The following is a 27,092-nucleotide window of genomic DNA, read 5'->3' as shown; positions in this document are numbered from 1 at the left end:
CAGATTTAACATTTCTGCCAACAAAATTAAGTTATTTTAAAACGCTTAAATATATATACATGTATGTCTTGACTTTGCACAGAACTTAACCACAGTTCTGAATTAAATTAACTACCACTTTAGTCAGTTCTCCCCCATAGGGTGACTCAAACACAGAACAACAAACCTGAACAGTATTTATTTCAAGATCTGTTGGTCAATAGTTTGCAATCAAGCTCAAGTACGCTCATGGACAAATGCTGTTCCAGCTTCTGAAAACAACATGCCGAGTACGCAATGAGCAAATACAGCTTGCTACCTGTATGGTAAGCTTCATACCTTCAAAAGCTCAAAAAGTCTAGGTGAGTTTTCTTAGTTCTATGTCTAATCCATTAAGTCCTGATGAACCCAAACTGCATCCATTGGGACAGAGTAAGTTAAATGTTTCAAAAGTGCATTGTAATTTAGCACTATGTGAATTCTCATTTTTTTTGCATCAAAATTGTTTTGCATCATACAAATCTACATAACGTACTAGGCAAATCTATTAAAGGAAAATGCAATTTACAACAAAATATGAATCTATATTTACTCAGCCTTTGAAATAATAGCCAATTTGTCAGTGTCCTTGTAAGCACAATGCATACATAAATAGCAGCCAATAGAGAATTATTTTAAACAGTCTCTCATAATTATATATTCACAAACTGATGGGATGTTTCCCACTTTCCATTACACTGAAGAACTGTGATTAGTTTAAGAGAACATAGCATACCACAAAGAAGTGTTGGTGACACTCACAGGCAGTTAATCTTCAAACTTGACCTCACAGTACAACTCACTACAGATTTTTTTTTGTTCAAGAGGATATAGAACAATAGGTTGGAATTTTAGATTTGATGATAGCCACAGTTGCCTGTTGATGAAAATACAGTAAGTTTAAACACAACAATTAGACCTAGCACTACATAGGAGAAGATTCACTTAATAATTATAAATTGTATAATTTAAAACTTTTGCTTAGTTACCTTCTTCTAACGAAACAGTACAAAACTAAAATTTAATACTTACAAGAAATTTACTTTCAAAAGAGCCGAAAATAATGGACAAAAAAAAAGGAAACATTCTCAAAGGGATTTCCAATAGAAGTACTAATCATATTCATTGTAACATTTAAAAATAACTGTATTAATTCATTAGTTGAATTATATAATGTTGCTGGCTATAATCACGTTTTAGGAGCTTGTTTCCACTTTTCTGCCTTATCTTCTGATAGAATTTTAAAGGACATACAGAAAGACCACTCACAAACCCAACATACTACAAGAAATTAGCGGACAGACATAAGATTATTCACTGGATTAGCTCCATTAGACATAAATTCTCAGGACACCAAAATGAAATGTAATTTTCTTCTCATTCCACTACACACAAATAACAATTTTCATGCTGCTTTGTCAGGATGTTTTGAAGTCTGCAAGATAAACATTCCTATTGCCACTAAATGAATATGAGCACCCAAAAAAAAAAAAAAAAATGAAGCGGTGCCTGCAGATAATTTGGGTGCTTACTGACTATGGAAAACAAGTTCAGAAGCAGTAAGATATACACTGGTCCCTGCTCTTCAGGTGATTCCAATTCTTTGTCAGTGACCATATAATACCTTACATTCAAGTGCCCATGGGGTCATTAGAGCAAGTACTTTCCATTCTAGATGGATGTCCAAGCCAATACTCAATTTTTCTGCTCTTGTCCTTGCAGCACAATGTACAGCAAGACAGAAGATGTCAACAGAATACTAGAGCACTATACTGTATTAGAATTATAACACAGAAGAATAGCCTATCATCTACTACTTAATGCATTTTTTTTTTTTGATGTATAACAACTGCAGATCTAACCTCTGGGTTAACCACGGTGGGCTAGAATGTTAGTATCTGATTTTCTCAGTAAGTGACCTCACTAAGCTATTAAGGAATGGGCAAGCATTATCAATAACAGCAAAAACTATCCTTCAGCAAGAGTAAATGCTGCTGAGGAAAGCACTTAAGCTCAGAAAAATGAACACAAAGCCTTCATCTCAAGTGTATTGAAGCAAGGCAAATATTCAGTCTGTGGTGTCAGGTGTCAATACTCCAGAAGGGACCAAAATCTATTTACAGGTTAACATTTGGTGAATTCCTCAATCACTCGCTCTTCATAGGTATCTACCCTACCCTACAGCCTTTACAAGTAGCCCAAATGCTTTACTCAGCATGAAAATCTACATTTTAAGTGCTGCAGTGCCTAACTTGGAATAAAGACTTCATCCTGAATCTTACCGTACATAATCCACTCCACACACATTCTAAACCCTGGAAAAACTTCAAACATTATAGAGAAATAGAAAATAATAAAAAACAATAATATTTTTTTAAATTATCTTATTTAGCCACTAAGGCTGCATGAGCTTCCCCTCAAGGACAATAAAATGTTCCAAGCAAATATCATGAGTAGGGATCCACATGGATGAACACTTGTTCCCAAAAAGAGTTCTCTTGAATTGATGTGCTATAGAAGTAGAGCCAAACAGTTTCTGATATAGGTATTGATCCCTTAGAATATTTTACTGAAATGTACTCCTGCATTCCTGCTCTGAGATTGTTGAAACAATGAATAACATATGAAAGTGGAAGTTAAAAAATGGAGGACAACAAAAGCTATATATATATATATAGCTTTAATATATTAAAGCTATATATATATATATATATATATATATATATATATATATAATATATATATATATTTATATATATATATATATATATATATATATATATAAAATATATTTCTTTTTATATATAAAGCTATATATATATATATAGGCAGAATACGGATCACACAGTGATTTAATGTCATTTCTATCATCATTCAATACCTCAGACTAAAACAACTATTTTACCATGGACTGGAATTGCCACAGTGCAAAATCCAGTGTTTTATGCAATATGAATAGTTGTGACATGCAAAGCATTACTCAGAACAGGGTTATTAATCTGAAAGCCAGAGATGAAAGCCGTCTTGGCAATGCTGCATTCATGCATGCAGATTACAGATTATTATCTGTTTAACTCACCTTTCCACCATATTGCTCCAACTTCTGTAAAGCAACAGTAATTTTTTCTTTAAATTTCTTGTCCATTAATCTTCTTGAAAGCTATTGAAAGAGTAAAATAAAAAGGTCTATTGCCCAATATAGTACTATATGTGCAAAAAATCCAATATAATTCTATTTTACTACTTTATTTTATCTGTCTTTGGTAAGTGAGAGCTGAAAGAAACATCACTTTATAGCTCGTAGCTGATGTCAAAGTATAAAAGTTAGTCAAGGCAAAAGGTGTGAAGTATTAACTGATGAGAGAGTTAAAGCTCAACTGTTAGCCAAACAATTTTAAATTGTTGGTTTTTAGCAAGCAAGTTTTAAAGAGGTATCAATATTAAAGCAAAGTCATTCTTGAAGTATTGTCCACATGAAAAGTTGACACACTTTTCATGTACACTGAAAGAGATTTATTATAGTGGAAATAATCTAAACAGGCAAACAAACAAACAAAAAAGCTACTTTAGATTCTCTCTTCTGCACTGGGTGTCTAATAAGTCATTTTATTTTGCTGTAAAAATTCACTTTGGAGGCAGGTTAAATTAAACCATGAAAAGCCTATTCAATAGAGGAAGAAAATCTACAGAAGGATATCAATAGGAGGACTCAGTATAAAAATTACTTTCCACAGTTCAACTCAAGTTTATTGAATGAAAACTTCCTTGTGCAGAATTCCCATCTGAGAGAAGCAGAAATATTTCCCTATGTTAATTTATCAAGGCTTTCACAGATTTTTGAAAACATTCACACTCATTTACCAGTAAATATAAAAATTCCTTCAAAACATAGAATGTTTCACCTCAGGCTCAATGCTGGATCTTTTTTAAGTAATACAGAAAGCAAATCCATTTTTCTCCAATTTACCTTAACGTCAGTTTTTGGAGCCTGCTAGAACTTTATATGTCACCACATTATTAAAGAATAACAGATTTACACAGAGGAATATACAAAGCAATGCTTTTCATGAAACTGCTGAGTCTTCCAATATATCTGTGCAGATATTATAATAAACATCTTAACCATAAAAATACAGATGATCTGTTACTACAGCACTAAAAACTTACATTTGTGAGCAGATGCTTAAGATGATCATTAAGAGATGGGCCAACAACAGCACTCAGTTGAACTAAAGCATCCAATCCCCTTTCAAATACTTCATCATCTGAATGGGCCTTCAAAGGAAGGGGAAAATCCTGTCAGACTAATATTCAAACAAACACAGTTTCTTCAAAACTGCAATCTCTATATTATGATTGTATATAGTATTTTGATAAATTTAAAGTGCTGTGGAACTGCTAATTTTGTAACATTACAAGCAGTTTAGAAATACAACATGACTGAATATAACTATCCAGATGTAATCCTTTAATGCAGAAGTATTTTTTAAAGCAGAAAACAAAAGCATCCATGTCAATGAGACTATTGTACTTCCTCAAAAAAAAAAAAAAAAAAAAAAAGAAACTAATATTTGATTGATGAACAAATCAATAAATGTATTCATCAGGCAAAAAAGGCACTATATTGACAGTTTTGGAACATACCCTATATGCACTGCTTCACAGCATGTTAGAAAGAAACTTTAAAATGTGCATATATCAAAATTGAGGGACATTTTGGTTATAAACGTATTGAATACAGGGTAATTCCTAAGTAATTCATAACAATTGTCTTTGTTGGAGAAACCCACAAACAAATGACATTCTGGCTCAATGAATTTACTCCCATGCCAACTACAGCTTTTTCATCTGCCAGCAATTATCACGCTGTTATCTACTTCTAAGGTGGCTTTGTCATTTCTATTGCTCCCATGGGAAAGTTCTTCTATATGAGTTCTCTACTGCTTTAGTTATCTCACTCTTCCCTGAGCAGAGAAATTGTTTCATGACCATTTTCCTTGTACTAATAGTGACCATTATTTAAAGGGTCATTCTTCTATTCTGACATTTGGGCCCTGAATGTTTTGGTGTGTTTTTTTTGTTTTGTTTTGTTTTTTTTTTTTGTTGTTGTTGTTTAAGTAGAAGAAAGAAGAAGTCATTGCTCAGTAGGTTTTGATATAAAGTCTTGTCTCGTTAAATAGTGCAACAATAAAAATTATCAGATAAATAAGTCATTGGAAGAACACACAATAATAATTTTTCTAATTATGTCTTCCAAAATAAACCAAAGATATTAATAATAAACAACACTGATCCTCTATTACACCTCTGAGTTTGTATCTCAAAGAATTTTCAATGTTTATCCATCTCTATAAAAATAGAACTGAAGCACAGCTAGAATAAACGACAGAAAATGGCCAAACTAAAAAAGGGTTCTGAAAGAAATTAAAAAGATCCAAAAGAGTATTCCAGGCCAGTACTTTTAAAACACATTATTTTCTGAAGGAGTTGAAAAAATTACAAACATTTTAAAAATGAAGATTATGTCTTCAAACATTATAATAATATTCTTCCATTTTCCTCATGGATGTATTCTATTTTATCTTTGTAGCATTTTTTTACATTTTTAAATGTAACGTGATTATTTATTCTGGCATCTCCATTTTATTTCATATCAAACATGTTTTGCATGTGGACATAAAAAACACCATGATTACTTATATTTTTTTCTGCTTATATTCATATCTTTAACAGAACATTTCTACAGAATTTGCCCATAGCTGCTATCACTCAGCTATACAAGGAGTTGCTCATCTGATCTTACTCTTAAAGACTCATTTATCTAAGTGAACCAAGGCAGGGATAACATGAGAAAAAGACACTATACCCCTACACCTGTGAACCCCAAAATAAAAGCCTATCCAACAGATTTATCACATTAATGTTTTCCTTGTAGTCCTCACCAGCTTAAAAAGAAAAAAAAATCCATGAAAATCTCTGTAGGAAGAGTAAGACATACCAATGCAGCCTTTAACACTGGAACTAGACGAGGCAACAAGGGAATTGTTTTTTCAGCAGCACCTTCAACCATAAGTAATTCTTTAAAACCCTCCTTTGAAACAAATGTATAGGGATGCTTTGTCTCTCTCAGACCCTGTTGTAAATATAAAACATTTTCTTAATTGTCTTTAAACAAAATCACTTTTAAAAAGTTCCATCTAGCACAAAGATAATGTTTAGATAACAGATCAATTCAAAACATAAGATACACTAACTCCACCGTGTGGATCCATTGAGTACAACTCTGCTCACAGAATATTCCTATTAATTTTTCTTTTGGAACACTGAATATTAAGACTCACATTGTGAACATTGCTATTTCAATCAGTACTTGTACTTCTTTAGGTAGAGTGATTAAAGATAATGAATTTTTTCAACAATATATATGTATGTATGTATATATATATATATACACACTTGTAACTAATTTCTGTACCCTGAAGGGAAAAAAAAAAGAAAAAAAGAAAGTAAAATACCCCCCACAAATGCAAAAACTTTAAAATGGTACAAATAAGCATGTCTAGCCAAGATCTGAGCAGCAGAATTCAAAGATTTAAAGCCATATGGTAATATGAGCAATAGGTGCTGTAAGTTATTTTAGATATTTGATGTTTGATTTTTCAAAAGAAAAAAAAAATGTTCACTCTATAGTATACACTTTATTCTACCTCCCAGACCGGATTCAACATTTATTTACACTCCTGAAACATATTTGGTTGGCAGCAAGTTGAACATCAGCCACCAGTGTGCCCTGACTGCCAGGAAGGCCAACCGGGGAACATCAGACACAGCACTGCTACCTGGTGTGGCCTCAACTAGAGCACTGTGTGCATTTTGGGGCACCACAAGACAAAGAAGGACATAAAACTAGCAGAGTGTGTCAAAAGACATTTAGATGTAGAGCTCAGTGATACGGTTTAGTGGAGGACTTGTTAGCGTTAGGTCAAAGGTTGAACTCGATGATCTTGAGGTCTCTTCCAACCTAGAAATTCTGTGATTCTGTGAAAGGAGGGCTACAAAGATAGTGAAGGGTCTAAAGAGGAAGACACGTTAGGAGTGGCTGAAGTCGCTTGGCTTATTCAGCCCAGAGTAGAGAAGCCTGAGGGGAGGCCTCATGGCAGCCTGTTGTCTAGACTGACTCATTAAACTCTAGGTCATCAAAGTACCTTGTACTTTTTGTACCCCGGTACCTCAGGAAGAAGAAATCCCTGAAGACTTCTGGTCACTATTAAGATAATTTAAAAATAACATTCAGATGGCTGAAGTTGATGGACAACCTTTGGAAGAAATCTTCATGTTTACCTCTATGTGAGCGAGACATACTGGTTACAACAGCATTTTAGAACTACATTTCCCTTCCTTGTCCTAAGTACCAATTTGTAGTTTAACCAGGAACACATAATAAGTACTAAATATACCTCTATGTAGTTGTCAGTAAGCCATTAGACCCCTAATAATTCCTTTGCTGAACTTTCCACCTCTAATGAAGTCTGATTGACTCAGTCACTGGCAAAGTGTATGTCTACAAGTGCAAACACACACAGTTCAATGTAAAAGTGTAACTCATCTGTTACAGGAGTTCACGTCTAGTTACAAAATCTAGCTTCTCAACCAGCACAGGGCTCCAAAAAGGCCAGTGATTTAAATCGCTAAATATGAAGGAGTGTACATAGCACACACATACAAAGTAATGTAGCAGCAACAAGAGGCAATGGGCACACATTGGAACACAGGAGGTTGTCTGAACATCTAAAAGCACTTCTGTAATGTGTAGGTAACAGAGTACAGGCACAGGTTGCCCAGAGAGTTTGCAGTCTCTCTCTCCTTGGAGAATTTCAAAAACCACCTGGACATGGCCCTGGGCAAGCTGCTCTAGGATGACCTGCTTGAGAAGAAGGGTTGGACAAAATGACTTCTAGAGGTCCCTTCCAACCTGAGGCATTCTGTGATTCTGTGTGGTATAACTGCGTGATATAACTGTGTGGTAAAGCATCCTGGAAGAGACGACCTCACTGCTTGGTCCAGTAAAGCATCTACAACAAGCTGTTAGAATGTAAAGAGGAAAATATTTTACATAAGATTAAAGCAAAAGCAGATAAACAGTAGTGATTTCCATTTCTTCTCTGGTTTCTCACGAAAACTCACATCTGTTTTTCACATCTAAAAAGTTGCTTGTATTTGTATTTGTCTTTAATGTCAGGGTTTTGGACGATTGTGTTTGTGTTGAAAGAGGCTAACATCAAAGCCTTCCTCCTCTTCAGGTGTAACAATTTGTAAAACAGCATAACTGAAATGCATAACACTTTACTCAGATGCCTCCAAAGAAAAAGGATATACCTCTAGCTAAACCACATCTATTTCAGAAATGGCATTATGAGGTCAAAAGAAGAAATAGCATTCTCCAGTGACCTAGAATAATAAGAAAAACTACGGAATATAGCAAAGTAGAGACAAATATATACAGACCGCAGCAGTCAGAAAGGAAAAACTACTTTTTATCCCTCATAAAAGAAAAGTTTTATAAACACATTTCTTTATATAGTATCTCATTTGGACAAAGCTTTTTTACCCTTTGCATTTAGTATCAGATAAACAGTGAATTATTCATTTGCAGTGAAAAAAAAAACAACAAATCCACCAGGTGGCTGTTACCAGAAAACAGGTAAGTGAAAAATCTAATACAGTTGGTTTTAAGTTACTCTTTATATTATCCACAGTAGGTATCAGTTGACACTAGCTTGGAGGTGGGCACTTCTTTTCACAGTTTGGGCACAGTCAGGACCTCCAAAGAAGTAGAAAGAGTCCATGACAGTTCAATGCATAAAGATCATTGCAGAGGCACACAAAGGCTAACAACAGTTTTTGATTGAAATTGAGCTGTGGAATTCAACTACACTGACTACTGAATGGTAGACTCCAATGCTTCCAAAAGGTATGAGCTAAAGAATCAATACTTCTTTGTGAACTCTGAAAATGCTTAGACCTTTTCAGTCCCAGGCAAATCCAGTCAGTGAACACATCCCTATGCATTTTTGGTGACTATATGATCAGTCTTTTACCTATAAAAGGTTTATGTTTTCACAATCCCTAGAGGACTTTTTTGGACCCCAGACTGTAATTAATACACGTGAAAGGTTTGTTCTGTGGAAAGAAAAATAAAAAATAAAATAATAAAAAAAAAAAGAACAAACTCTTTGTAGGTATTTGGAAGAACTGAAATCCTACTTTTTTCCACAGGGTTCCCACATCCCAGCTAAATGCTCAGGTCAGAAACAAGTTTGCTTCTCATTTGTTATTTAACTTAATATTTGAAAGTGGGTCTGGAGACCGGCTGCACCTTAGCTCCTCCTACAACAATTTTAATTGAATCCTGAAAAAGCAGACTGGCATTACTTAGCTTTTAGGAGCATATAGCTCAGAGACACTTTAATTTATCTCCTGTTTCAAAGAATAAACCACAAACCACAGCAGTCCAGCTATAGTAGCAACTAAATAACACAGTAGCTGACATAAAAACGTAGCTACTGTACATCTGCATAACGTTTCAGCACTACGTGAAAGAAATACTGTATGCTTAACTATGCAAGTTTACCTCTGCCAGTGTTACAAGAAGAGGATCAAAAGGAACAGTTTCAGGAAGGCATTCCCATTTCAGTCTGTGTTTTACTGAGCCATGCACTAACCTGTATAAAGAAGAAAAGTTTGAACAAATTAACGCATAACGATACACAATTTATTTCATAGTGCTTACTACAGACAAAAAAAGACTGCAACATATCTGCTTACTAAAATGGCACTGATTTTACTATTGTTGTTATTAGGGAGGAGAAAACATATGAAGAAATTTCATTTGTTTGCAAAAAAGGTTTAATACTTTACAAAAAAAAAAAAAGCCATATCAAACATGTAAAATTGCTTCTTTCTTTGAAAAGAGCTAAGTACTAGAAATCTCTTCTGAAATGAATGGAATCAAACTGCTTAACTAAAAGAGCAAGGAGTTTTGAACAAATGTTTTTCAACTTGCATAATTCTACCTAACCATAATACATATAAGAAAGAAAAGAAACAAAACTAACATACCTGCACGGAATGCCACCTTTAGCATATATAGCGGCAAATGCAGAAGGTGTTCTAGAAGGAGTACCAAACTGTGAGGACACCAACAACCAAAAATTATTTGGTTATAACGGTAATGTTTGAATATGTTAAAAATGCAGTTTATCAAGAAAGGAACTTAATCACATGATTCTAAAAATAATCAAAAAAAGAAAGATCTTAGGATGGAAAACACATACGATTAATCAAAAAAGTCCTTTTCAGAATTGTCAGGCTAGGAGGTTGCAAAAATGAATACATTCCTGGTGGAATGCTCTCATTTTTCTACTTTGTCATGCAAATCTTAACACTGAAGTCTTATGGGTTCTCTCTTAACAGACTAAGTACCTCTCACTAATGACCCTTATTGCCATATGCAATAAGGATGTAAAAAATTATATGCAGGTAACATGCAGAAGGTGGCTTTGCTCCAATTCCAGCCTGATCTGAGTACAGACAAAAGTACAAGGTGGCAAGATGATAGAGAAACACCAAATGTTGGGCAAGATGGTATGAGTGCACTGGAAATCAGTGGGGAGCTTCATGGCAGGAAAACTTGCACAAAGTTATTTTATATGCATGCTTCTTATCCATGTCAGCTATGGTATCATTTACTGACATGATCATTCAATACTACTTTCAAGATTAAATATCATATCACTAAGCATATAGCAGGAAATACCATGAAATCTTTATTTCTATCTTTCTAGTGTTTGCGCCTACATTAAGATAGTTAAAATTGTGTGCATGATTTGACTTCTTAGCTTAATTGATTGTATTAATTACAAAAGGTTTCAAGAAAAAAAAAATCACACATAGAAATTCCCATATGAAAATATCATCTTCTGCATGTATTTCCTGAAGCATGGAAATTTCTTCCATCAAGAGAACTATTTTAAACAAATAGAAATCCCATACCTATACATACCGGATCAATAGTTTTGGGATTCAGCTTGTCACTAGGCTTTGGCTGTGGTTTACTTGCAGGTTCTGGAGAACATGGCAAAGGAGAGGATGTCTTGCTTTTCTGTACTGCAGTCTTTGGTTTTATTTGGACGCCTGATGACATTCTTAGAACATTACTACCTATAACCAAAAAAGATTAAAAATATGAGTTCCCATTCCTGTAAGACAGAATATCAAAGGTTAGAATCCTGAGGTCTGAAGACTGACGTTAACAAACAGAGAAGAAAATCTAAATACGTGTACGACAAAAGAAACGCTTATTCTTCCACAACCTGTGCAGTATAAGGGATCGCTTAGACAGAGAAGTCTGTCACTTCATCTTTCCAGTGCATACATCTCATAATCTTGCACTGTTCTCCTTTACATTTTCAAGATACAGCCTGCCTTCAATGACAATCTATTTAAAAGACAAGCTAATGTACCACAATTAAACAACTAAAAGTTTCTTTAGAACACACAAAAACATACATGACACAGAAACTATTATACTTGTAAAATGAAAATCGTTAAAGCCATTAATCCTGAAGCCCTAGAAGACTGACCATAACTGAGAAAGAAAATTTACTAATTTTTAAGTGTACCCTTATTACCACAAAACTCTAATCATTTCAGAAAACACATAGTAAGAACTATCAGAAAAATTGGAATCAACATATTTTAATACTACAAAAACACTAAATAAAAAGTTCTTAGCGTTAGTATTATGTATCACAAAACAGTGCTATCATTGTCAACTTCTGAAATGTACACTTGCTCATAATGCAATCGTCTTAATAACAATACAAACGTATTTCTCAGAAAAGTATTTAGAATTAACTTGGAAGTATTCTTTTTTTTTTTTTTCTCTTCCACTAAGTAATTAAGATACACATCAAGGACTTTAACAGCGTTTTAACTAACATCAAAATCTAGATGCACTTCAAAAGCCACTGTTCACACCATCACAGAAAGTTAAATAAATGAATAAATAATACATGGCAACAGGCAGATCAGCCCTTTGGGACAAAAGTTAAGATGGAGGGTACAGACGGTGATAAAGGTTTTGTAAAAGCACAACTGCTACAGGGGGAGGTGGAAGGGAGTGGAAAAAGGACTTCCCATAGGGAGGCCTCGGCCCCCGAACAAGATGAAAGCCCTTGTGCAGTGAAGAGCTGGAAGAGGCACAGGCACGTACAGAGCTGAGGCAGCACGGGCACAGCTGGGAATCAAACAAGCGACACACCAGGCTTGATGTGGATGCGAACCGTCCCGCCGGCAGGTGACAGACTTCAAGCAAAGGACAGAAACATACAGACAAGAAGAAAGAGCACATCTGAAAGGTGCCTTTCTCTGCAGAAAGGAAGGAGCCTGGGCTTGGCTCCTCGAAGCCTCTGATCAGAGGCAGAACGACAGCAAGCAGGACTTCAAAGGCCACGCTGCTCACTTACCCTGCCCAGCGACAACCCTCCCGGAGCGCTGCTGGGACAGAGAACGAGAGAGACGAGGGGGACCCGAGCCCCGTAACCGCTAAGGGACTCAAACAGCCACCCTCTGCCGGCGGGCAACGACGATCCCCCGCTTCCTTCTTCCCTCCCTCCTCCTTCCCGAGAGGGCCCGGCGGGGCCCGACCCAGCGCTGCCGGCCCCGGCGTGCCGGGAGGACAGCCCCGCTCCCCCCGCTCCGCTCCGCGCTTCCTGCCGGTTGCCGGGGAAGCTACGGGCCGCCGGGAGCCCAATCTTCCTCGGGAGCATGCGTGGGGTGCGGAGGGGAGGGGGCGTCAGCGCCTCGGGGTGGTCGCATGGAGGCCGGGCTGCGAGGGCTGACTGAGGCCGGCGCTGCCTCAGGGAGTGGCGGCCGCGTGCTCGTCCTCAGTCACCACCTCACGGGGTACCGGCTACCAGCCCGCCTTTCCACCACGCTTTATGAGTGCTTCCAAGATCTCCTGTGGAGATGTTATGCAGAACCCCAAGAGAAGGACCACAACCTGGGGGAGAGTGGCAGCCCAACCACATGAAGCCCAAGCCGTATCACTGCCTCCCATCAGTGATTTCACTGGATCCAGTGGACTTTTAACACACACAAAAAAGTAATAATAAAGCTTACCTACAGCAGCCTTTGTGTGGGTTTGTCCAGATGCCAGGGGATCACTCCACACATCATCCTGGTGCGCTGCTGGCTTTGGTTGTGTGGTCTGCTGTGCTGGCTTGGAAAGCACAGTGAAAAGTCAAGGAGCTGAGGCTGTGTCTTGAGCGAATCACTGCTTAAATACTTGATTTCAGGCTAACAGGAACAAGGAGGAAGACAGAGTAAAGTTTAGAAGTCAGATTTTTTCAACCTACCTCATCTATTTCTGATTAGAATGGAGATGGTAAATTTTAATATGAAATCGCCACTCCTTGATACCTGATTTCTTAGTATCTTCACAAGGAAAACAAGATTCATGAAATATTCATCTTGCCTTTTTACTTTCATGTGACAAAAGTTTAGCTTACAACCATGGGGTCATACTCCATTTGAAATTTATTTTTGTTTCAATTACAAAGACAGAAAATATGTTTCTTTTATCAGATAACCCGCTCTCAAACTATACTGAAATTTGCGTCATAAATACAGTATTTATTCTTATAAAACACATCTGAATGTAGTTAATGACCTTTTGAGTAAAAGGATACATGTTTCTCTTCTGTGAACCCTATTAATCATCAGAATGCTTTTTTGCTTTCTTCAATAAGTGTGTTTATTCTTTCACGCACTCAGCAGTAAATCTCCAAGCAAGACATTTTTTTGGTTTGCTGAAATTGTGTGGGATACAAACTTTCCACCGTCACACATTCTTTTTCACTTTTGTAATTTATAATGAGGAGCTGAATGTGTATGAGGCTATTCTACTATTTCCCACAAAAAAAAAAAAAAAAATGCACTCACAATGTTGAAAAGTCGTTGTTGGCTCTTCGAAAACTACCATATTTTCCTTAGATTTTGTCCAATGATAGCATGTCATAATTAGTTTTATCCAACATTAATTGTTTGTGTCTGGAAGTCGTAAGTGAGGGCACTTACAAAGTTAAAATAGGGCTGCATAACTTAATGCTTTTATATGAGTGCAAGAGACCTGTTGAAAACACAGAAGAAAAAATGTTAAATATAATGCTGGAGAAACAGAAGGGAAGAGAAGGTTTTTACTTCGTATGTAAATCTTTTAACTTAAACCAACAGAAAATACAGTACTTCCTCTTTTTTTGTTGTTTTGTTTTGTTTTGTTTTGTTTTGTTTTGTTTTGTTTCACAGTACCAAAGGTAATAAAAGTATTGATGGCCTATTCATAAATTTTATAAACTGGCGAGGATCTCAGAACAATCCAGTATTTTTAAAGTATACCATGTAAGTCTTTAAAAAACACTTAAAAAAATGCAAACCAGTATGCTCATCTCCGTAATGGCAAAAAATAACAGCTTTTCTGCATGAAGTTTAATTTTAGTTTAGTGTTTTAGTATCACGTTAGTCATATATCTGCTATAGTTGCTCTGTGAGTACAGAGCAAACTACAGCCACATTCAAGCATGGAAAAAAAGTAGTAGCATAATTCCAAAGTCAGTAGGAGGTATGAACTGCTGTGTTGTGTGAAGCAAAATACCACTGATCAGCTCTGTGGAGTCAGCAACTCCCACTGAGTTCCTGGAGGCACAGAAACTACTGGGTTGTAGCAGGGCAAGTCAGACTAGGTTTCTCTGCAAGAGCAGGTTTTAACTCAGTGTTAAAGCAATTTCCTGAAAAAAAAGCAAAATAAAGGAGTGTTACCATACAGTGATGTGTATGGTATGACAGGGAATCCTGCCATACTTCGAACATTGAATATACAGACTTCACTGCTCACTTTCAGGGAAACAATATGTCAAATCAAGGACTGAGAGATAGCCACTGAACTGTGGATGTCTAGGGGGGTCATATGGCGGACAGTTCCTCTCTGGACCTGGGACAAATCATTACATCTGGCTCTCAGGAAACTGCCTTCATATAAAGCTCTTTCAGGTATGAGGTAACAGAATCATAGCATGGCTAAGGTTGGCAGGGACCTCTGGAGTTTATGTGGTCCAACCCTCGTGTTCAAGCAGGGGCACCTAGAGCAGGTTATGCAAGGCCACGCACAGGCTACTTTTGAAGATCTCCAAGGAGGAAGACTCCACAACCTGTGCCAGCATTCAGTCACCCTCACAGTAAAGAAGTTATTCTTGATGTTCAAAGCAAACCTCCTGTGTTCAAGTTTGTGCCCTTTGCCTATTGTCTCATCACTGGGTACCACTGAGAAGAGACTGGCTCTGTCCTCTTTGCATGCTCTTACCCAAGTTCTACAGAGGGATGCTGGCCTGGTGGTGGTGCAGCACCAATACACACTTCATGTGCCAGGGCTCCCAGTGCAAAGTATCACTGCATATGTGCAAAGGGAGATACAGCTTGGCCCTGCGCTGCACATCTGCAAGGCTCGGGTTCTTGAGTGCTGGAGACCTGCCCATCTTTGGTCGGCCCAGCCCCCTCCTGAAGGAGCCTCACTCTCTCTGCCATGGGAGGAGTATAGGCTAAAATGATCCTAAGTTCCTAGAATTCAGTAAGATGAAACCACACCCTCATGGATATCTTTTTCTGACTTGCATATTTTAAGAGTTAGGAAAAGAGAAGTCCTAAGGTTAAATACACATTCAATCCCTTCTGATTCCTACAGTACAATCTTAAATGTTTTCTGTTACACTTAGCCTAAGAACTTGCAGATCCCCAGCTCCTTCAGTAGCTTCTTCATTATTATGCCTGGCCTTGGGTATTGCTAGATATTGACATGGGGAATATGCATCAAAATACTTGTAATAAAATATCTTTGTTTAAAAGAAAATTCTTTTCATACTGTCTCATTATTAATAGCTGTAACAGAAGCTAGTCTGTGAAATCTTAAACATGTTTGGTGGATGGTCAATTTAAAAGGAAAAATAATGAAATATATTGTAAAAAAAAAATAAATAAAATAAGATACTGTAATCAACAAAATGTTACATTTTTTTGCATTTTTCTCCATCAAAATGATATCACTTAATAGTCTTAAATATGGTGTTGGGAGCTACTATTACTGTTGTATACTTACATAGCATTAACACCAGTTGTTACAAACTTCTCTGTCACGTATTTCTTAATTTTATTTAATTTAACTGTCATAAACTTTTCCAAATATTCAAAATAAATAAAAGACAAAAATCTGAATAATTTGTGAGGAGTTTTTATCACCGAAAGAAATGGAGTCACATATGTATGTTACTGTGTTGAGGAAAGCATGTAAAATTCTGAAAATGAAAGCTTGATCTGGATTACTTGCTTTTTCATAATAATAAAATACATAACCAATTTAAATATAACTGATGATTAATGAATTAATTTTGTATCAATGCTGATAAAACCAATATGCACTTTGACTTTTTTTTTCATTAGTCACGGTTAGATAGTTAATAACTGAGGGGGAGGAGAATTCACCAAAGTGAAATGTATTCTGAGGCTTATGAAATTAAAACTGAAGTTTGTAACTAAAGTAATTAAAAGAACATAACATAAAACAGTCACGTAATAGATCTTTTTGTCTGATCATACATGTACTTATACCTTTGCTAAACTAACTCTGTTTGTACAGTTTGGGTTTGGAATTCAACCAATACCATAAATTTTCTTCACAGGTACAAAATTTTAATGTGGAAAGTAGGGAGTTGGTGTTTGAATTTGTGTCCTCATTACTGACAATTCACATCATTAACATTTCCTTCTGTATTCACTGATACTTTTTTGTTATACAGTAGGTGTTCTATAATGTTTTGTTTGCTAATTTTTGCCAGATACAAGAAAGGCATAACCTTTACAAATTTAAAGACTGCTTCATCTTTCTATGTTCTTTAATATTCATCTAATAATGTATCAGGTGATGTATTTTCATTTGAAAATACTTTTAAAATAATTTTTCTTTCTAAGTCATGTGCAATTTTAACCTCAGTTGGGGCTAACAAATTTTACAACCTAGTAATATAAGAACAAAACATGTTTCCTCAACTAAACATATTAGCTAATTATTTTTATTTCTCCTGTAATACTTAAAAGGTAGAAAATCTCACTGGCCTCTTCAAATCACACATTTCAGAGTGAAGTTGCTAGAAGTGTTTTCTGTAGATGGTGTTCAGATATCAGTCCCCAGAGCTTTTGTCCTGACTTAACCACTCTATTTGCTTTATAAAGAGTACTCTATAAAAAAAAGGAGTTATTTTACAGGGTTTGGCAATAAATGTGAGCTACAGAACAGACTGTAGATACCTAATTGTAGTTTTTGGGTTCCTCTACAAAGGTTTAGATGCTCCAGGCACTTTCCATCAACAAGTTCTGTATCGGTTGATAAGTTCAGTGCCAAAAAAAAGTGCTGTCAAAAGTTGATGGACCTGTGAATATTCCATTGTATCCTCAGTGAAAATTGGTGTGAAACAGTGCCATTTCAGTTGAACAATTCCAGATAACAAACAGTCCACAGATGCTACTGGATTGCTTGCATTCTTCTGTAATACACCAGAAATGACTTGATTGCCTATTATTAAGTGCTAAATTGCTGGGAGGATTTTGGATTAGGAGATCAAAGTCCTGTGTAAAATTTGGAGGCAAGCTCCCAAGAAGCAGCCTGATACACAGGAACAATCGTGCTTTTTGATGTTATAAGGTAAAAAAAATACATACAGGTGTAACAGGCAAATTTAGGAACTGAAAGACTCTTAAAGTGTGTCATGGACTACACACGTCTCTAGCATTAGCCTGCAAGCATAGTGCTGTGGATGTTATTCTTGAACTAAGGTAGAAAGCTGAGCAAAGTCAAATGTTTGCATGGGAAACTAAAGTTTAATTGTGTTAAGATTCCATACCAGGCTTTTTGATTGCTCTCAAAGATACTGATCTGAAATAATTAGGGAATTCAGGTTTTTCATCAGTACTTGAGTGAAACAGGAAAAGCTTTGCCTGAATACGTACAGACATACTAACTTGTAATTGCTCCACTTTTCATTAATTATTTAGGTGTTTAAAGCAGCTCTGAAATAGTGTGATTACGCTTGTATTCATCCTGCACACATGGCCATGGCCATCACCCACCCATGGAACCAGTGTTCCTGTCTAACAGAGTTAGTACTATCAGGAGCTGAAACAGACCAGTTATACCCATCAATCAATGAGCTATACTTCTTGAGAAATGAAATTAGAATTCAAAAGAGATATATCAGGATATATATATATGTGTGTGTGTGTGTGTGTGTGTATATATATATATATATATATATATATATATATATGATTCTTCAAAATACTCATATTGTGACTTTGTGGCCATTGATTATTTATTCAGGTGATGCCAATTGCTCTGGAAGGACAATTCATACCATTGCCATCTTTCAGATCACAACTATCACTGTCTCTTGCAACCACAGCTACTTACATAAAAGTACTTTGCTTATTTATGTGGAGAGATCAATTTCCAAGAGCACAGTCAAAAAGTAAGACTTAGGAACCTGTATTTCCTTAAGTTACTGGACTAAGTCTTTGTTTTATGATGCTTGCTTTCCTGCCTCTGTGCTGTTCACCAGAATCTCCGTCCCTAATTTAAGTTTCAGGATTTCTTACCACAATGTGCGAACAGTTAAACAGTTAAGACTTAAAATCACAGAAGGTACCAAAGTTGAGCAAGCAGTGAACAACACCAAGTCACAGAAAATGTTAAGGAGAAAGTTGTGGTTGTAGAGAAAGTTAGGAGCCAAACACTTGGGGAAGAAAAGGAGTTGGATTTGTATCTCTGATTTCCTTTGTGGAATTTGCAGCAGTTTGAGTGTTCAAAGCTATCAGTTTTGGAGGCAGGAGCCCCCAGGAGTTAGAGGACTCACTGTTCTGTGGAAAACAACAACAACAACAATAACAAACACTGGGATATGGAAAACTGAGGTTCAAAGTGTTCTTTTGCCTGATTTGAAGAATAGGCTCAAACCCAAGCTGTCCCACCTCACATACCTGATGAACACATGGTGATATACTGAGTTGTTATTCCTAACTGCTTTAGGACATTCTAATGCTTTTCTGAACTGAACCAACTTTTACTAATTGTGATTTGCAGTGAATTGGGTCAGAGACCTGTAAACTGAAATGAACGGATAGAATATATCAGTAAGCACAGTAAGCCTGAAAGTTGAAGGCACCCAGTGTCACAGAAACTAGTGACAGAACTAGCAACAGTATGTTCTCTGCATAAAACAAAACCAGCCTCTAGCAAATGGAGAGCATGTTCAAAGATCACTAATCAGTCACAATTTCAGTTCGGGGTTCATTCATAAATGTTCCCCACTATTCTATGTTGCGGGTAGTTTTATATAATATCACGGGTGCCACATGAAGCAAATGTAAAAAAAAAAAAAAAAAAAAGAAGTAAAGTGGCATGGTTCCCTCTCCTTTCCCTGAAGAGAATTCAATTCCTGCTGATTTCTGTGGAACTGGAATTTGGTTTTAGACATACAAAAAATTTGCTTGGGGTGTTGTTCTTTAAAAGCAACAAAGACATGCACAAGCTTTAGCTATGCTCACCAAATGATTAACTGTTATAACTATTTGAAAATCAAAACTAAGCACTAAATTTCCGAGGAAGGATAAATGTGATTTAAATTCTGCTATGGAAACAATTAAGCAAAAGTTGAAAAGTTGCAGCTGATTGTTAGGGTGATCCTGTGAGAGCTCTTTGACATGTTTTCCCTATCGGGTTTGCGTAGGGAAAGAGCAGATTCAGAGGCAAGCCATGCAGTTTTTTATTTTCCCACTTGGTGGCAATCATCCCCTGTCTTTGCCACTTCTGCCCTTTCTTTGAGGAAGCTGCTGCTCTGCATTGGTCCGCAGCCTCTCTCAGTTTGGAGAAAGAATCAAGGGACAAGTCAAAATATAAAAGGCTGCAAAATAGAAGAGTTTGTTAGGTGGCAAGAAAAGTATTTCATAGTTGAATTGTCAGAGAAATTGTGTTCTTTGTTAGCAAACCTTTTACTGGTTTTATTCCACTCTTGGGCACAGATTGGTAGTGGTATATAAAGTATTGGTTAAGAGCAACTTATTTAGCCCTTCATAGAATGAGGCAAATAATAATAAACATGGAAAATATCCTCCACAAATTCACAAGGAATCATGAGAGTATCTCTACTTTTCCTTGTGTGTGTGTGTGTGTGCACGTATGTGTGTACCAACAGCAGCAGTAAATGCATGCAGTTAGGACTTCTTGGTTTAAAGAAGACATGCTGGGGCAGAGCTGTTGCTCTGGCTAGAGACAAGTATGTCTGCAGAAGCTGTATAGCTGGATACAGCTTTGTCTTTCATAACAATAGCAGATGTTTCGTTTTTTTTTTCTCTCTCCGAGTCCAGGAGGTTCCCTTTACTCTGTCAGAAACAGGGGAGAGCTGCACTGAGAGCATCAGGCTGTGCTCTGAGGCACACACAGCTTGGATATGCTGCTTCACAAAAGCATTTAATGTCTCCCACATACCAGGCACAGCTGGCACTTGAGATAACAAGTAGGAACACTTCCTTTTTTTTATGATACAGAGAAGGTTTGAAAGACAGACTTATGGTCCACAGGACTCAATTCAAGTTGGTGGCTGAGAACTAGTGACAGCCTAGAAGTGTTGACTGTAGTGATGGTGATGAGGATGGGAGCTGTGGTAACAGTCATGACTAAAGGATGCAGTGATATAGATAGAACCAAAGATAGTGGTGGTAGTAGTAGTTTTTTCTTTCTCTCTCTCTCTTTTTTTTTTTTTTTTTTTTTTTTTTTCCAGAAAGTGGTGGAAGTGGGGAGCAGCAGCAATCCACAGGCCCTCTGTCCCTGCCCACACAGGAATAGCAAATGGGGGAGCAAGGCTGCCCTGTTGTCACTTGCTCTGCTGGATTTTGGAGGGGGAAGCATTAAAGCCCTTTTAGGGAAGGAGAGGGTCAGTGCCCTGTCATTCCAAGTAAAAGTAATGAGGAATGCAAGAGGGTGTACCAGAGGGAAACTGCCAGCAGAGCACAGCTAAGGCTTCAAACCCATGATATTTTGACATTTAGACTTCTCTTCATGGATCATAGTTCCCATAATTCAGACATCACATTGGTTCTCCACAGTTCTAACTTCTGTTATGAGAGGAGACCTGAGAAGAGAAACTTGAAGATGGGAAAGAACTGAAGGAAAAAACTACATAACAAACCAGAAAGGTGGGGATTAGAGAAGCTTTTGCTATAGTCTGCATCATACTGCACTTCTTTATTACTTATTAGAAATAGTAGAATACCAGCATGTGTATTTTTGAAGAGGAAAATGGAAAAGATGGGGAGGGCAAGGCTGGAGAATGAGTATGTAGTTGTGCTGCCCACTGCAGACTGTACTGCAACACAGGCAGTCCCACGTGTGGGTGGCTGGCAAATCCCTAGGCTGTGGACCCACGTGTGGGTGGCTGGCAAATCCCTAGGCTGTGGAAGTGCTGTAGAGCATGGGAGCAAGTTCTGGCAACAGGCAGCTAAAAGGCATAGGGAAACAAGCAGGTCTCTCAAGAGCAGGTTGAAAAGTTTTGCAGTGTTATCAAAAAAGCTGACAGTGAAGGAGTGTGGAAAGTTGGTAGTCCCTTGCAGGATAAACACTGATAGTTGAGCAGTATGGGATGCAAAAGAGGAAACATACTGACAGCCTGACAGGTCCAGGTATTAACCATGAGGTAAGGTACAAACAAGAGGCTAGTATGACATTTACAATCAGTTTTGAGTTACAAAAAGTAATTCAGTTCAGAAGAGGGTTGTGCATTTTAAAAATAGTATGAACTTTCCATCTTACCAAAAATCATTTTAACAGTATTACAAATTCTGGCTAACAGAAAGAGTTTTGTTGAATTGAATGCTGGATCAGATCAAAGATTAATGTATCACAATGTCCTGTGGTTGCGTCCTATCTCAGGCAGCCAGAGAGGGTGCCTAGGGACGACTATGTGAACCAGGACAACTCTAGTTAATATTTCCCACAAGTATCCTCTCAGCCTTCAGCCATTTGCCATTCAGAGACATCCTGAGCCAGGGATGATTGCTGCATATTCAGTAATCTTCAAAGGATTTCTCTTATGTGACTTCTAGTCTCCTGTTAAACCCCAGGGGACTTTTAGCATTCACAGTAGCCTGTGACAAAGAGTCTTGCGGCTCATCCTCACTTTTTTTTTTTTTTTTTTTTAGTTGTGAATTTGCTACTTGCATGATTTATTTCATACCAAATAGTTCTTTTCAGTCTCCTTCAAGGTTGCAGAAAGAGAAGGACAAGTTTATGTCACCTCACAGTTATTTTTTGGACTAGATAATGAAAAATTTCGTGTCACTTCTCAGAATCCTAATACCATCTCATTGTTCCTAAAATCCCCAAATTCTTTAGATTTTAACTTGCCTAGATGTTCTGTAAAATTATGATTTGTTTAAATTATGACAGCTTTCCTAATCAGTAATGTGAAGCAGTTCAGTCTATGTAGTGGACCACCATGTGCTTTAAAACCTTCACAAATCTCACATGTATAGAGATTTCACTACACACAAAAGACCCCAAGGTCTTTTCTACTCTTGTCTTCTTTCCTTTTCTATTTATTCTGTTTATTTACTTATTTCAGTCCACAAAACTGAAAATGACACCATTTTCATTACAAGCACAATATGTTAAGTGTAGTGTCCCACTGAAAATACCGGGAAAATATATTCTTGAGAGGAGTGAGGACTCAGTCCTTCAGTATTATTCCATTCTGTAAGCCTATCCATTTTATTTAGCATACACACCCTGAATGCATTTCTAAAATGATCACACAAGTTGTAGTATAGAATTCAGTCTTGCATACTGGTACTGTGTTATAAAGATGACTTCCACAAATAATGAATACATGTAGTACTATTATACATGTGGAAAGTGAAGCAATCAATAGGGGCTGAATAGTAGTAAATACACTGGTGTCCTTGCACAAAAGGACTATCCCATCTATCTGATGGGATAGATCATGTGTACATTCCCTAAGCAGTGAAGAAAAGTTTGAGGGGGTAGGTTAGGTTGCCAGTTTTTCTTTTTTCTTTTTTTTTTTTTTTTTCTGTTTAATTTTGTTTTGTTTTGTTTTGTTTTATTTTATTCTGACTAGCTACATTCTTGTTCAAATAATTATTTTAATACTCTATGGTTTTTACTGAATACTAATTATTTATCAAGGATGAGGAGCACTGTATGGGTGTTTTTTCATCACTTTCATTATTTCTTCAACTCTAAATAAATAATAGTATTATAATTTACATCATCCTTTTCCTCCAAAGTGTGATTTTTTACTCAGTTTTATGATACAGTTTAGAAGTAGTGGCAGTAACATCACAGTAGCAACTGGGAATTTATTTAATAGTTTTCTTTTTTAAATAGCTGAAGCAATGACCATTTAAACCTACTCTTTATTTTCTGTTGTTTAGCCATTCTTTTACTTACAGCATTTCACATCTCCACCATGAATATTCTGTGTTTTTTTAGTACTTTGGGACACAGGAACTTGTCAAGTGGAAAAAACAAAAAGATAAGCCCACTGGTTTGACAAGTTCAATGTATGGGGCAGGTACTCTTGCAGCTCTGCTCCCAGAGCCCATGGTGGTCCAGCAGCACTGTGTGCCTAACCCATGTGGAGCAGGGGCTGTGGTGCCAATGAGGCCTGTGGAGTTGTGTCAGCCTGCTCAACTCTGTACTCCTGGACCTGGAATGATGGGGAAAATGATGGCAAGAAAACTGCATAGCTCCATGAAGGCAGGAAGAAGCCATAAGAGTTCATTAGCTCGACTCAAGGTCTGTCTGGGCTTGTTAACTCCATCTCAGCAGAACATTTCTTCAAGTCTTGGTGTGGTGGCTGCAGGCAGGAGAAATGTTCTCTGCAATCTGAAAGCTCAATAGTTTTTATAGTAGGAGGTTGTTTTTTTAATTATTATTTATTTATTTATTTATTGTAAGACCCTGGGATATTTCAGACTTAAAATCACATTATGTGGTGATGAGGGATTCCCAAATTAGTTACAGCTGAGCTGATGTATCTATACAACATAACCTAGCTCTTTTCAGCGAGCTTGGGGCTTGTCCCCAAAGCAGTCTATTTGCATTAATACAGCTCTACCTCAGCACAATTCAGCACACTTCTCAGCTGGGCTTAGTTTGTGAAGTTTCTGAGTCTCTGCACAATGTCCTGCCTTTTTTTCCTAGGTGCTTTGTAGATGCAGAAAGAAAAAATGTGATGTATGAAGATACCATAATCACTCAACAAAGTGTGAAAGGTTCACCAGGCTGAAAAAGCCTAAGGTACAAAAAGCACATGCCTGTGCTTTTTTACTATGTAGGTGGCCACAGATTTATTATGAGAAATAGACCAGGTTAGATGAAGCCCTGAGCAACCTGATCTAGTGGGTGGCATCCCTGCCTATAGCAGGAGGTTGGAACTAGGTGATCTTTGAGGTCCCTTCCAACCTAAGCCATTCTATGATTCATTACTGATTCTATGATTCTATGATCAAATCCTGTATGGCAACCTATTGATAATAGCACATTGGAAACACGGTAGATCCACTAAAGATTTAGGAGAACAAAATAGGAAGTACGAGTTCCAGTGTTTTTTTTCTGTGCTGAAGAAGACCAATTTGGAGCATACAAATTTGGAGAATGGAACTTGAGAATAGAATAGAATTGTGAAAAATGCTCAGACTGGAAGTCTGACTATAAAAGTTTGCATGAGAACAAAAAAGTTCATGGCTAGAGGAAACCTTTGGATCTACCTCTCAACTACAAAATAGTTTACAATATTAAGACTGAACTTGATCAGCCTGAAAAATGGCATATGACAATTTTTACTGAAGTAATTGTTTCTGCACAGTAGAATACAATAAAACTGATTCTGCCAGGCCCAGTTCAGTGCTTTTATGTGCCCTCAAGGCACCATTTATACTCCAATAAAGGGAATTTGTGCATTGAAAATTATTATATCCTTAAATCACAACAATTCTCTGGCGCTTGTATTTACAAAATTATAAAATAACTAATTCAAGGTTCTTCCCCTAAAAGTCTAATAGTATTTTTCCCCATCCCAAAGATATGCTGCTGGGTTGGGATTGTGTTTTTTTTTAGGACCTTTTTGAAGGAAAAGGCTTTGCAGTAATGAAAGATCTTTTATGGAAACAAAAGACAATTCTATGAAGAGTTATTCTTTAGCTCCTTTATAAATGTAGTGGTCCGTTCCAGATCATTCAACTTCTCCATCAGCTTACAAAGAAACTTCCAAGAGGGCAATCCCAAATTCTGCCAAAACTCCATTTGTTTGTTTATTTTTTTTTTCTTAATTTGATTGCCAAGAGTTTGTGTTTGACTTGTTGCCATGAATAAAACTATTCCTTTTCAACAATGGGCTCTCCGGGAATGGTGTGGGAAAGCTAATCCCATTACACTGCTCAGAAGTTCCCACTCTGTGGTGACCCAGGAAAGGCAGCTTATCAGGCACTTAGCAGAGCTGTCAGCTGGTCAGCTCAAGATGGGTATTCTTCTTCCTGGAGCAAAGCAGGCCAGCAGGAGCAGTAGTAGGGTTTTGTTTGTTTTAAGTAAATAGAACAACAGGGAACTTTTACATCCTTGACCTGAATGTCATGTTCATGTAAATAGAGGACATTAATGGTAAAGCATACTACAGTGCCATCAACACAGTGGTCAGCTGTGTTAATTGATCTATAATCAACAGATGAGAGGGGTCTTCCCAAGTGGCTATGTCTTGTGACTTTTTCTGTGACCGTCTATTTCTGTTTGCATTAGCTCATTTTGCTAGATACCTCTAAAAGAATAGCTTTCCCTTGAGGGAAGTTTCATTGAGACTTGATGCCTTTGTATTTTTGATCTAGGTGATGGGCCTCTTGTGATACCTCCTGTCATATGGCCAGGATCTCCTAATGATAACATAACCTAGCCAAAGGAATCTCTTCCTTGCTTAGGCAGAAACTATGGCTTAGAGGAGGGGAGAAGAAGCCAGACTTCACAGTAATGAGCTGAGAATTGGCTGGAGAGGGGCAAGAGCATCCATTGCAACATTAAAAAACACATGGAAAATGTGTAACAGCACTTTGGTTTTGATGAGAACTGGATTAATGCAAAGCAGGAAAAATATGTACTTTTTTTTTCTTTAATTTAATTTTGTGTTTGGCTTGTGAAGTCATTGCAGCAGAAAAGGGGGATGGAGGTGCTGTAAGCACCTGGAATATTGTATTCCATAAGCCAAAGCACTGCAGTTATTAGTAGATTTGAGTGTCAGACTCAATCTTGCACCAGTCTTAGTCCTGGTGCCCTAGCTGATTGTCTTAATTATTCAAATAAAGCAAAATAACTGGTTGTGGGTACAAAATGCCATGCTAAATCGGGACTCAGAAAATTTTTGTTTCAGGTCCTGGTGCAGCTCCAAAAGTGTCACTGTATGAAGTTCTTTCCTTTCATTGCATAATATTCCCAGTACTTCTCTTTTGTCTCTGTATATGTATAATGCTCATTTTCAGAAGACATAAACTAAACTGTACTCGTGAGAGTCTTGAATGACTCTAGTGATGACAGCCTAACCAGAAAGCATTGGTGTTTTAAAGTGCCATTTAGAGAATAGCCTTATTGAATTCTTCTTTAAGACTCAATGTATTAACACGTTTTTCCTTTCCTTCTTTCCTTTTTTTTTTTTTTTTTTTTTAATATTATTCCTTTATTGCAAACTTTAGGGCAGCTCCTGTTTCTTACTACAATTCTCAGAATGAGCCTGTAAAGTAAGGGGTATCATCAGTTCCCAATGCCAGTGAAGATGGTTAAGGGAACTTGATTCCACAAACCAAGGAGTCTACAAAGAACTGCCCTTCAGCTGCTGTTTATTGTTTTTTTGCTTTCATGT

The 27,092-nt window shown here is 37.1% G+C and overlaps 1 protein-coding gene across 2 annotated transcripts; it reads right to left on the bottom strand.

Moving 5' to 3' along the window:
- Positions 1-159: 159 nt before the first annotated feature.
- Positions 160-13,346, bottom strand: PACRGL (parkin coregulated like). Of its 2 annotated transcripts, none has more exons than XM_068680029.1 (8): positions 13,201-13,346; positions 11,081-11,238; positions 10,138-10,205; positions 9,650-9,740; positions 6,017-6,151; positions 4,186-4,293; positions 3,098-3,178; positions 160-895 (listed from the first exon to the last, which is right to left on the bottom strand). In XM_068680029.1, the coding sequence occupies exons 2-8, from the start codon at positions 11,219-11,221 to the stop codon at positions 839-841; spliced, it is 681 nt and encodes a 226-aa protein (XP_068536130.1). In that variant the 5' UTR covers positions 11,222-11,238; positions 13,201-13,346; the 3' UTR covers positions 160-838. The 2 variants fall into 2 exon arrangements, with proteins under 2 accessions (XP_068536130.1, XP_068536129.1); XM_068680028.1 differs by lacking the exon at positions 13,201-13,346 and adding an exon at positions 12,546-12,685.
- Positions 13,347-27,092: the final 13,746 nt, after the last annotated feature.

This window comes from Anas acuta, chromosome 4, assembly GCF_963932015.1.
Source record: "Anas acuta chromosome 4, bAnaAcu1.1, whole genome shotgun sequence".
Taxonomy (NCBI): domain Eukaryota; kingdom Metazoa; phylum Chordata; class Aves; order Anseriformes; family Anatidae; genus Anas; species Anas acuta.
The sequence above is the reverse complement of the archived record's forward strand: the minus strand, read 5'-3'. Positions and strand labels throughout refer to the sequence as shown.

Bases quoted from the DNA above. Each gene is read 5' to 3' on its own strand.
- PACRGL (XM_068680029.1), bottom strand. From the start codon at position 11,221: ATGTCATCAGGCGTCCAAATAAAACCAAAGACTGCAGTACAGAAAAGC. The intron at 9,741-10,137 runs GTATGTTAGTTT...TTCTTTATACAG, and splicing joins AAAGGTGGCATTCCGTGCAG to GTTAGTGCATGGCTCAGTAA. The intron at 3,179-4,185 runs GTAAGTTTTTAG...CTCTTTCAATAG, and splicing joins TTAAGCATCTGCTCACAAAT to CTTTCAAGAAGATTAATGGA.